The sequence below is a fragment of the Charadrius vociferus genome, unplaced genomic scaffold (assembly GCF_000708025.1).
Source record: "Charadrius vociferus isolate BGI_N301 unplaced genomic scaffold, ASM70802v2 scaffold306, whole genome shotgun sequence".
Taxonomy (NCBI): domain Eukaryota; kingdom Metazoa; phylum Chordata; class Aves; order Charadriiformes; family Charadriidae; genus Charadrius; species Charadrius vociferus.
In genome coordinates this window covers 666365-677507 of record NW_009648963.1, presented here as the reverse complement: position 1 = coordinate 677507, position 11143 = coordinate 666365, and the positions used below count along the sequence as shown (strand labels likewise).

At 38.0% G+C, this 11143-nt stretch overlaps 1 protein-coding gene across 1 annotated transcript in view; it reads left to right on the top strand.

The window, feature by feature from the left end:
* The window catches only part of BOD1L1 (biorientation of chromosomes in cell division 1-like 1), a 135641-nt gene that overhangs the window by 100982 nt on the left and 23516 nt on the right, over positions 1-11143 (top strand). Inside the window, exons 5-11 of the mRNA XM_009887656.1 lie at positions 156-776; positions 1265-1414; positions 3222-3391; positions 4452-4575; positions 4932-5076; positions 5844-5919; positions 6786-11139. Of these exons, the coding sequence (XP_009885958.1) occupies positions 156-776; positions 1265-1414; positions 3222-3391; positions 4452-4575; positions 4932-5076; positions 5844-5919; positions 6786-11139 (5640 nt within the window). The remainder of the gene's footprint in view (positions 1-155; positions 777-1264; positions 1415-3221; positions 3392-4451; positions 4576-4931; positions 5077-5843; positions 5920-6785; positions 11140-11143) is intronic.

Here is an 11143-nt window from a genome sequence, read left to right as displayed (position 1 = left end):
ACCAAAATCTGTAGATTGAAAATTAGTCAGACCTTTTAGTTAATTTTACTTATTTTAAATAATTATCTTTTTCCTTTGACTTGCTTAAAATTCTGTCTGAATGCAATTATGGAAACTAAGATGAACTAAAACTATTTTCTTTCTTACTCTTCCAGGTGTCTCTGCTACAGCTCCTAGTGGCAATGTAGCTAGTGATGCAATGTCCATTTTGGAAACAATAACTTCTCTTAACCAAGAAGCAAGTGCTGCCAGGGCTTCAACAGAGAACTCAAATCCCAAGAACAATGACAGAGTTGCAAAAAGACTCTCATCTCAGCAGAGTGTGGATGGTAGCACTGAGAGAGAGAGAAATGCGGAGGACTTGCCAGACAGAGAGAAAGCAATTTGTGATCTTTCTGGAGAAGGGGCTGAAACACTTGCAAAGTGTGAAGATTTAAATGAGCTTCCCTGCCAAAGTGAAGAAATAAAAAATACAGCAAAGGATACAAATAATTTGACTTTTACAAGTAAAGAAACTCAACAGGAAAGTGAAGATCAAAAGAGTAAATTATTAGATAAATGTGACAAGAAACCAGACAGCAGTGAAAAAGGTGAAAGAAGAAAAGAAAAGAAGGAAAAACTTGACAAGAAGTCTGACCATTCAAAGAAAAGTGATGATTCTACAAAGTCAAAAGAGGAAAAGCAAGCAAGAGAGTCGGAACCAGTGAAACAGTTAGTACCAGAAAAAAATAGCAATAAACATAAACCAACTGAAAGCACTAAAGAAACTAAAGAAGGTATGGTGTGGGCAATGCTCTTCCTTAAAATATGGATATGGGCTTTTTTTTTTTTAAGCATATTAAAGAGGTAAATCAGAAGTATTTTTGCAATGTAGGTTCTCTGCTTGTTCTGGCAAATTTGTCTAGCAAGCCACAGCTAGGTCTTGGTTTATCTCCCTTAACTGAGGTACCCACATTAAGAATTGGATGAGTTTTGGTTCCTCAAGTGTGTGATTGGTCTTGCCTTACTCTGGCAAGTTCTCTCCACGATTCCAGTGTGCATTTAAAGTTCCTGGTTGTACCTCAGGGTGAATTTTGTTTTGAGTAAACCAAAGTTAGCCTAAGAACATTTCATTAAGGTGTTACAAACTTTTAATTTTTCTTCCTATTTCTTGTTCTTGATACAATTTTGGGTTTGGTGGAAAAATCACTGGTTTGGTATGAAAAGTTTCTCAAATACAGTGTGCTGCATTACAGCCCTTTCTTTCTATTTTTTCCTTTGCAAGAAAATACATCATTAGATTCAGATATGGATGTACTCAGTGACATCACTGTCAGCTCTGTCCATACCAGTGACCTTTCTTCCTTTGAAGAGGAGAGCGAAGAGGAGACTGTAATTTCTGACAGTACTGAAGAGGGGGAGATCACATCAGATGGTAAAATAATTAGATTGTTAAGGAGAAAGAAAGAATATGCAACGCTTTCATCAAGTGCATTATATCATAAATTTGAGATTTTGCAGTATATTTTATTGTACTTATTTATGAGAAAGAATTTGAATGTGGAATCGATAGTATTTGTACAATTACAAAAGGCAAGTAGTGGAGATACTTTGAATGTTTTTTTAATAGCTTGATACATTCTAAACATTGTATATCTTATGTGTACTACGGTATTTCATAGGTGACAAAAGCACTTAATGGTGATGGATATGTCACTTTCTTATGTTTGTTTTTTTTCCCCTTCCTTCTGCCATGAATTTGATATAACATTGGAGTGCTTTATTTGTGACCCCAAGTAGTGGTTGTAGCTGACTTTGCAGATCAGGTCAGTTTTAGAGCTTTAGGATTGCAGGGATTTCCAAATTCTACCTGGCCACAGTAGAAGAAACAGGAATGGATATAGTTTTAAGAGTTTGGAAACACCAAATCTTTTCACCGATTGGGTTTCCTATTTGTGTTCTCCTTGTCTAGAACAGACCTCAGACTATGATTTCTGCGGATATGTGACTTTTGCAGTTAATAAGACTTTCTACTTCATAGTATAGACTGCCTTACTACCTGAATAAGTTGTCTCTAGTATGCTGTGAGCTGATCTTTTCTGCTCTAAGAGTATTATTTAGACGCACCAAATTACTTACTCTCCAGTATTGGTGTTACCTTTAAACATGACTGATTACACCTGTTGGAGTGGGCCTAAAGGAGGGCCACAAAGATGATCAGAGGGCACCTCTCCTATGAGGAGAGGCTGAGAGAGTTGGGGTTGTTCAGCCTGGAGGACAGAAGGCTCCAGGGAGACCTTACAGTAGCTTTCCAGTACCTACCACAGGGCCTACAGGAGAGCTGGGGAGGGACTTTTTACAAGGGCATGTAGTGACAGGAAGAGGGGGAATGGCTTCAAACAGGAAGCAGGGAGATTTAGATTAGTTATTAGGAAGAAATTTTTCACTCGGGTGGTGGTGAGACACTGGAACAGGTTGCCCAGAGGAGCTGTGGAAGTTCCGTTCCTGGAGGTGCTCAAGGCCAGGCTGGATGGGGCTTTGAGCAACCTGGTCTAGTGGGAGGTGTCCCTGCCTATGGCCAGGGGGGTTGGAACGAGAGGATCTTCAAGGTTCCTTCCAATCTAAACCATTCTATGAAATGCTTGTGAAGTGAAAACAAGCCTTATGTATAATTCAGGGATACAAGTAATTTGTACAGTATGGAGCTCAAGTGTTTTTGGTCTATTTCTAATAATCCTGATAAAACTTAAACAGATTTATTTAATTTTACTTACACGAGTATAAACAACAAGGTGTTTTGTGTATATATTTCAGTAAGCCTATCTAGTTTTTACATTCTCAAATATCATACAAATTTTTTTGGTCTAGGGAAGAAGTTTAATTTAATACGTAGCAGAAATTATATTCTGACTCCTTATCTGGTGTTAACTACTAAATGCGATATGTTAAGAGGCAACGTGATTACAGGCAAGAGAGGAAGCCCAATTGTTGTATCCCAGTTTATTCTGGAGTTTGTATCTTTCAGTTTTTTGGCTGAATGGTGTGCACAAACACATGAAGATACCTTTCAGGTTTTCATAATCTAGTGATTTTTTTGATGATAAAGGTTTTAATTTTTTTAACAGTTTATGTTTTAGAAGAAATAATTGTTAATATGAGTAGCTTTGCCTTCTCAAAAGTTACGTTGAAAGCACTGCCCTAATTTATCGATGTATCTCTGCACTTTACTAACCTTTCTTCAGATGAAGAGGAGAAAAACAGTCAAAGTAAGACAAAGCCTCATGCTGATGAGCTGAATGATGGGAAAGCCAAGCCTGTTCGTCATGCTTATGTTCGCAAGCCTTTCTTGTACTCCAAATATTTCAGTGATTCTGACGATGAACGAACTGTAGAGCAACGCCGTCAGTCCATCGTAAGTGTGGATTTTGTTACTGCTCGCATTGTAGCTCCTTGAACTTTTCAGCACAGAACTTCCGCTTGCTTGGTGGTGGTTTGTGAGGGGGAGGCTTCTGTTTTTTCTTGCTTCGTTTTTATGCACACACACACCCCCCCCAATGTGTTACAACTGCCCCTCCTTCAGACTTCCGCCAATATTGTATGATCTGCTGTCCAGGGAAGAGCTTTGCTGGTTATAGTTTGAAGGCTTCTGGTTGTGAAAGCAATGACACACTTTTCCATCTTTTTTCCCCCACTCTAAAATGAACAGTCTTTTGGTGTTGACAGAGGATTTACTAATTACACGCAGTGTCTTCACAGAATCACAGCAATAGGTGAATTTTTTTCTCAGCTGAACGATTTGATATGGCGAGTAAGAACTGCTACATGTATGAAAAACCTGATCTTCAGTAGATTTAATGTATATAATGATGGTTTGGGTGGAAAAATTAGCCTATGTCTACCTGCAGCCTGCCTTCATTTGGTTTTGTGTAGTTTGCGTTTGTGTTGACTACTGCAGGCTACTTCATTATATCATCTCTTTACAAATGTGGTTATTGCTGTCCATGAAATCAGTAGTTTGTAGCACGTCTGCAACCACTGAGAATGGGAAGAAGGACGAACACACAGAAGAGGGAAAAGCAGTGCTTTTAGATCTTTTTCCTTTGGCTAAATATATTTTTTTGTTTGTTTTTATATATATCTAATATATATACACTATATATTAGATATACATATTATATATAAACACATATCAATAAAATAAAAAATAAGATACATTCTTTGAGAAGGTCTCATGGCCTCCATCCATGGTGTTAAGCAGCAATAAAACTCTTTGGAACTCAGATAGTTTCACTTCACAGAAGTACTGGAGGATTCCATTAGCTTTCATATAATGATTTCTAAAGACTATTTATTTTTCAGTTTGCCTCAAGCTACAATGTTCTGTTTTCGGTGGGTTTTAGACATACATTTGTAGTCAGAGAATGCTCTTTGACCTAACGGTAAATTGTTTTCCTTGGTTTTATTATCTCCAGGCCAAAGAAAAAGAAGAGAGACTCCTAAGAAGACAAATTAACAGAGAGAGGCTTGAAGAAAAACGTAAACAGAAGGCTGCAGAAAAAACGAAATCCCTAAAAACTGGAAATCAAAATGCTAAAGGTATGAGAAATACAACGTTGCCCCCCACTCCTCTCTTGCGCTCTCTCTCTGGGGGAAAAAAAAAAAAAATTCAGAATAAAATATTGATAACAGGTCCCTAGTCATTTCCCTCAAAAACCCAACATTTCAACAGTGATGTAACAGAAAAGTATGTAATGCAAATTACTAATACAAAATTCTATGCGTTCATTTTTTTGTCATATATCATTACATTGCTTTAACAAAGTGAATACCTATACACACTAGTATTCCCCGCTACACATTAATGCTCTGTGTACTGCTTTCAGTCACGTTTATAGCTAAAACAGTAATATAATGACATGCTTATTTATTTCAGCATTTGTCTATTATTTTAGGAAAAAGTGGCTTGAACTTAGAAGAACCTTCATCAAGAAGTCTTGAGTCAAAAGCTACTGGTACCAGCATTAAGGATGTGCTTAAAGAACAGAAATTTTTAGAAAAAAAAGTAGCCTTGAGCAGAAAAAGAAAAAGAGATTCAAGGTATTCATGTGTTTGCTCAAAGGGAACTAAGTTTTTGAATATTTATTTTTGCAGATTGAAAAGGTTCTCTTTTCTTTGCAGTTAGCCTTAACCGTTTTAACAATTTCCTCTTAAAATATTCACATAATTTTATTACTAATAAGCGTGAACTTCAGGCAGAAAATCAAATGACAGGTGCTTAAATATACTGCAGCTCAGACTGCAGTAGCAGCCTTTGTGTGGCTTTTCACACACAGAATGGTAATAAAGGCATGAGAATGGACAGCTTTTAGATGTTTGTGCATTTAATATGTCAGTCAACTTGGCTTGGTCTTTAAATTGATGTTTTACATCTGATATGTACATGTGTACATATCAGTCTACATACAGGTATGTATGTTAAATGAGCCAAGTTTCTGAAAGATAAAACCCATATTTTTTAAGTTCTCTTCCCGTCAATAGGGGAAGAGTTGATTTTTCTTTATGGCAAAGAGATCTCTTATGCATTTTACAGGGACAGCTGTAGTACTGATACTGTCATACTAATATTCTCTGCTCTAAAGCACTGATTCCACAGGATACCTGTGAAGTTGGTACACGTAACTTTCCAAGAGGAAAAAAGCTTGGACAAATTGGCTAGTCAAAAGTAGTGTAACCATGTTCTATTTCGGTATTTTTAATGTGCATTTCTCTCTCTCCTTCAGCTTTAAAGGCTGAAAGTTTACAAACTAATGTTAGGCTGATACCAATATTCCTTTTTTTTTTAACTGTCCAAATACCTGTTTCAGGCATGCTGAAGATGGATGCAAAAAGAAATATGAGCCATCTGAAGAAGATACTAAAGAAATGCAAAAGACAAATGAGGTATGTGTGTCTCAAATATAAACCTGATGATCTTTCTTTTTAATTATAATAGTGCTTGTTCATGTGTCCATACCAAACTGCATAATATTGCATTTGTTCTAATGAAACATTTTTTTTCTGCTAGTTTAGTTGAGTTAGTGATCTGACATTGGTGTAGTAACGTTTTCTGAATTCCACTAGCCACGAGAATATACAGTCTATGTATTCGGTGCTGATGCATGTTGTAATAGAACACAAGATATAATTTCCGCCCTATTCTGTGAAGCATGTTGAGTTTTTAAAAAGAGCAAAGTATGTCTTATGTGCAAAGACTTTAGGAGCTTGGTCTATTTAAACTTCTCACTGGGAAGTTAAATGAAAACTGAATGTAGTCCAAATGGTAAAGGAAAGAGAATTTTTATGGTGAGATTTTTTACTAACGTATTACTAACAAAAAAAAAGGTGATAGTTGGAAGTTCAAATGGAAGTCTAGATGTATATTTTGTGAATTATTTTTTTTTTAACAGACAGCGTGATGACTGTTTAAAATAGTTTATGGAGTATTTGAAATTGTGATCGTCCGTTTAAAAATCCATGTAAATCATTTGAGAAAGAAAAATCACTTATAAAGAAAAGATACTCAAGTTCAAACAGACAGCTTAAGGTTAACTTCTGTTGCTTTGGATTTTTCCACAATGGCAGATAGTTGAAATGAAAATGGCAAATTTCATTTTCTTACTGACTATATTTTAAGTGAATTTTTATTACTATGTCAAGTGTTCTCTGGTGTATTTTTATGAAGAGTTTGCCCTTAACAATTCTGTTCGGTCACGTAGTGAAGGAGCTGTGTAACATTTGCTTATATATATAAAAACTTTGTTTTATAGACCTGTGAAAAAAATTCTTCCAAAGAATTGAAGCATAATCACGGGAAAAGTGAAATCTCTAAACAGCTTAGAAGACTTTCAGAATCAGTGCATTCAACCGAAGAAAGCAAAAGTGATTCTAAAGCGGAAAAAGAACATAAAAGAAAAACCTCCACCTCTTTTCAGGCTGAAGGAGCCCAGCAGGACAGTGAAACAAGGGATCCAAAAAGACAACTGGATAGAGCAGAAGTCAATACTGAAGAACTACAGAAGCAGAAATCCTTGTTTAAAAATGAAAAACACCCCAGGAGAGATAGTGACACAGAAGTTCAACATATGAGAAACGCTGCCAAAAAAGAAGCCAAGTCTTACAGAGATAAAAATGAAAAGGAAAGAACTGCTTTAGAAGATAAACTTTCTTTAAAGCACAAACATAAAGGAGACAGTATTCACAAATCAAGTGAAGATGTTGAACTCCATTCATTTGAGAGAAGTTTGAAAGGAGAGGATGGTGGTCAGAAACATAATCAGCAAATAAAGGTTTCCTCAGATGACAAATCTGAAAGAAAAAGTAAACACCGAAGTGAACGGAAAATATCAGTAACAGGAAAAGAGGGAAAAAGTATTTCTGAATCAACCTTAAAAGCTGAAGAATTGCTGCGTAAGGAAAATAAAAAAGACAGGCATCTCTCAACAGAAAAATCAAGAGCAGAATACAAGTCCAAAAGATCCCTGAGTGATTCTAGGCCACAAAAGGATTCCCTAAGTGCCTCAAAGCAACTTGCTTCTGCATCACACAGAAGGAGTGAAAGCTACTCAGAAGATAAACATGAAATAGAATCAACTAATTCTGATGGTAATTTGAAACAAGAAGATGGTGTTCATAAAGATAGGCGAAGATCTAAGAGCCTTGTAGAGGACAAGATTTTGTTAAAGTCCAAGTCAAAGAGTCATAGCAAACAATTCAAACCATCTGAAACAGAATTACAGGAAAATTTAACAAAGCAAGAAACTGGTCAGAAACTAGACAAAGATAAGAGCATGGAAGAGAGTGATTCGGACAAGCAGCGCAAATCCAAGCATGAAGACAAAGGTTTTGAGGAGAGTGGTGCTGAGGCTGAACTTGTAAGTGGCACGCAGTCAACTCAGGGATCACACAGAGACTTTAGTCACAGAGTTAAGTTACATTCTGGAGAAAGAGGATCTATAAAAGAGAAATATAGAGGTGATAAAGATTTAAGCAATTCCAAACTAGAAAGAAGGTTCTCTGCTGAAGGTCACAAAAGCAGAAACTTAAAACACAGCAACAAGGAAATAAAGAAGAAGGAAGAGAGTACCAAATTGGAAGATAAAGATATTAAAGAAATGGATAGTGGGCATGAAAAGGTATTGAGCGTCACAGTGGCTATGGATAAAAAACAAAGTAAGAAGATATCCTGTGAAAATAGAAAAGGCAGTATATCAAACCAGGATTTACTTGGAGAGGAAAAGCAATTGGCTAGCACAACTGAAAGCAGCCATGCTCCAGCCCATCAAAAGTCAAGTATGAATAATGATGACTTGCATTCTGGTCATGAGGAAGAGCTGATGGAAGTTGATTTGGAAAAAACAAAAGTACGGGAAGCATCTAACAACAAAGGAAAAAACATTCAAAATTCACTCCAAGCCACAGATGCCGAGTATGCAGCAAAAGAAAAAATATCTCTCTCTCTTTCACATAAGGAATTAAAACACAGCTTGGCAGATCCTGAAGCTTGTGAATTGCAGTTTCTGCCTGCAGCTGAAAAAACTGTTAAACAAGAAGATATCCCTAATAAACAAGTTGGTGCCTTAGACACTTTGTCCAAACAAGCTTCCATGGATCAAGCACCCGATAAACAAGGGACACATAAAATGAGCGTTGTGTATGAAACAAGTGGTAGAATCTTACTGAATGTTCCCAGTAAGGATCAAACTTCAGAAGATAGCAGAAGACCAAAGAATTTGAAAACTGTGATAAATTCTAATTCAGATGATGTTCCTTTAGCAATTAATTCTTCCAGAGAAGCTGCTGCTGATGCAAAGTCCATGGATATGGATATCTCAGATTTTACAGATTCCGTGGGTAGTATGGCTAAAGAATGCCATAATTCAAATGGGACTTCTTTATTTGAAGATACTTTTATTTTGAGGAATAATGCAGCACAGGTTGTATACATGGAACAAGATAGTGCAGTGCCAAGTTCTGTCATGAAAGATGATGGTGACAACACCACTACAACAAACAGTATAGAAAAAGATAACGAGGTGCCCCAGCCTGATGAACGGGCAATGGAAGACAGTACAGCTGGGTTACTTAGTCAAAAAGATTATGACGAAGCAGCAAAGTCAGAAAACACTCAGGGAAGCAAGTTGAAAATAAAAAAGGAAAACTTGATGACTGACATAACTGAAGATTGTGGAGATATAACAACAAAAGAACTTCTTCCAAAAAGAAAAGAAAGAGAGTGCTTGAATACAGATCCTTCCACAAAGGCAGAAAGAAGCACAACGATGGATAATATGGAAAAGCATGAGGTGCATGGTACTGATGATATGATACAATCTTCCTCTGTGTTAGTGCCTGAAAGAGTTCCTGAAGAAACAGTCAAAGGCTCTGGTATAGCCAGTGGGCAAGAAGGGACTAGCATGATTGGCATGGAAGATAAGAATGAAAGCAATGCAGTAGGTACCAGTGCAGGAAGTACTTTGTTGTACAGCAGCCTACAAACAACTCCAGCTACCGTGATAGGAACTAGCGCAGAAAAGATCATTGAGAGCACTGTAATGGCCACTAGTACAGGAGAAGAAAGAGCTGAGGGTGCATCACGTTCTGAAAAAGACAGTGATGCTACAACTACTTGCTCAGAAGAAGAAAGTGAGGTGACGTTAATCTGCACAAGCATAGAAGCTGATGAAGGTTTCACAACGGGCATATGGGTAAAAAGTAGTGAGAGCGGCAGTTTCGTCACAGGAGCAGACATTGGTGAGTGTACTGTTGCAGCAGCTGAAGAAGGCGGTGGCAGTGTTGTCACTGAAGGATTAGCAGAAAGTGAAAGCTTCCTAACAAGTACAGAAGGAGAAGAAAATGGTGACTGTACCACGGTTGACGCAGAAGAAAGCGGTAAAGATTCAGTCAATGCAAGTGGAGTAGAAATTGAAGACAGTGTGAATAGTGCTGGGGCAGAAGAAAAAGATGATGCTGTGACTAGTGCAGGCTCTGAAGAAAAGCGAAAGACCTCAACTTGTGTAGATACAGGCAAATTTGAAAGTTCTGTGTCCTGCTTAGGTGAAGTGGAGAGCGATGGTGCTGTAACTAGTGCAGGGACAGAAACAGGTGAAGGGTCAACAAGTGGTGACAGTTCAGGTGAATTTAGGGGCAGTGTGAGAGCTGGCCAAGTAAAAGAACACGAAGGTACTGTGACTTGCACTGGTGCAGAAGAAAGAGGTCATAACTTCATCATCTGCTCAGTGACTGGTACAGATGCCCAAGGAGAAAGCAGTGTAACTGGTGCATGTATTCCAATGGTCACAAACAACAGTGCCACGACTGGAACTAGTGGTGACAAATCTGAGGATACTGTAAATGGTGAAAGCGCAGTGACCAGCACAGGCATAACTCCAGAGGAAGATGCTGAAATTTCAGTAGTGTGCACAGGGCTAGAAGACAGCAATGAGGGGTTTGCAGTTTGTTTGGAAGCTGAAAAATGTGAAAGTCTAATGGACAGTACAAGGGCAAAGGAAGAAGCCAGTATCACTACGGTCAGTGTAGGTCTGTGTGATGATGAAGGTTTTGTGACTAGTACAGGCTCAAAAGAAGAGGATGAAGAAGGTGAGGGCATTGTGACCAGTACAGGAAGAGGAAATGAAGAAAATGAGCATGCTTCTACTTGTACAGGAATGGAAAGCGAAAACGCACTAATTTGTATAGGTGCAGAAGAAGGTGAAAGTTCCATTATCTGCATAGTTGCTGAACAAATGGAAGCTGAGTCAGGAGTGGCTGGCACAAATATAAATAAGCTTACAGTTGACAGCATGACGAGTGCAGAGGAAGAAGCTAATTGTGGCACAAACTGCAAAAATGCTAAAGGGATTGTTGAAAGCAGCGTAACCAGTGCAAGTGCTGCAGATGAGGGTGCCTTGACTGTGCATATAGGAAAGCATGAAGGTACCTTGATTCCCGTAGATGCTGAGGAGTGTGAGGGTCCCATGACTAGTGCTATGGCAGTGCAAGATAAGGGTCAGTCTGACACTGAGGACGATCATGAGAATGCCATGACTTCCTTTGGCAGCAGAGAACTTGATGCCTCTATAAGTAGTGCAGTTCCAACAGAAGATGAGAATTCTCTTATTCCTGCCGA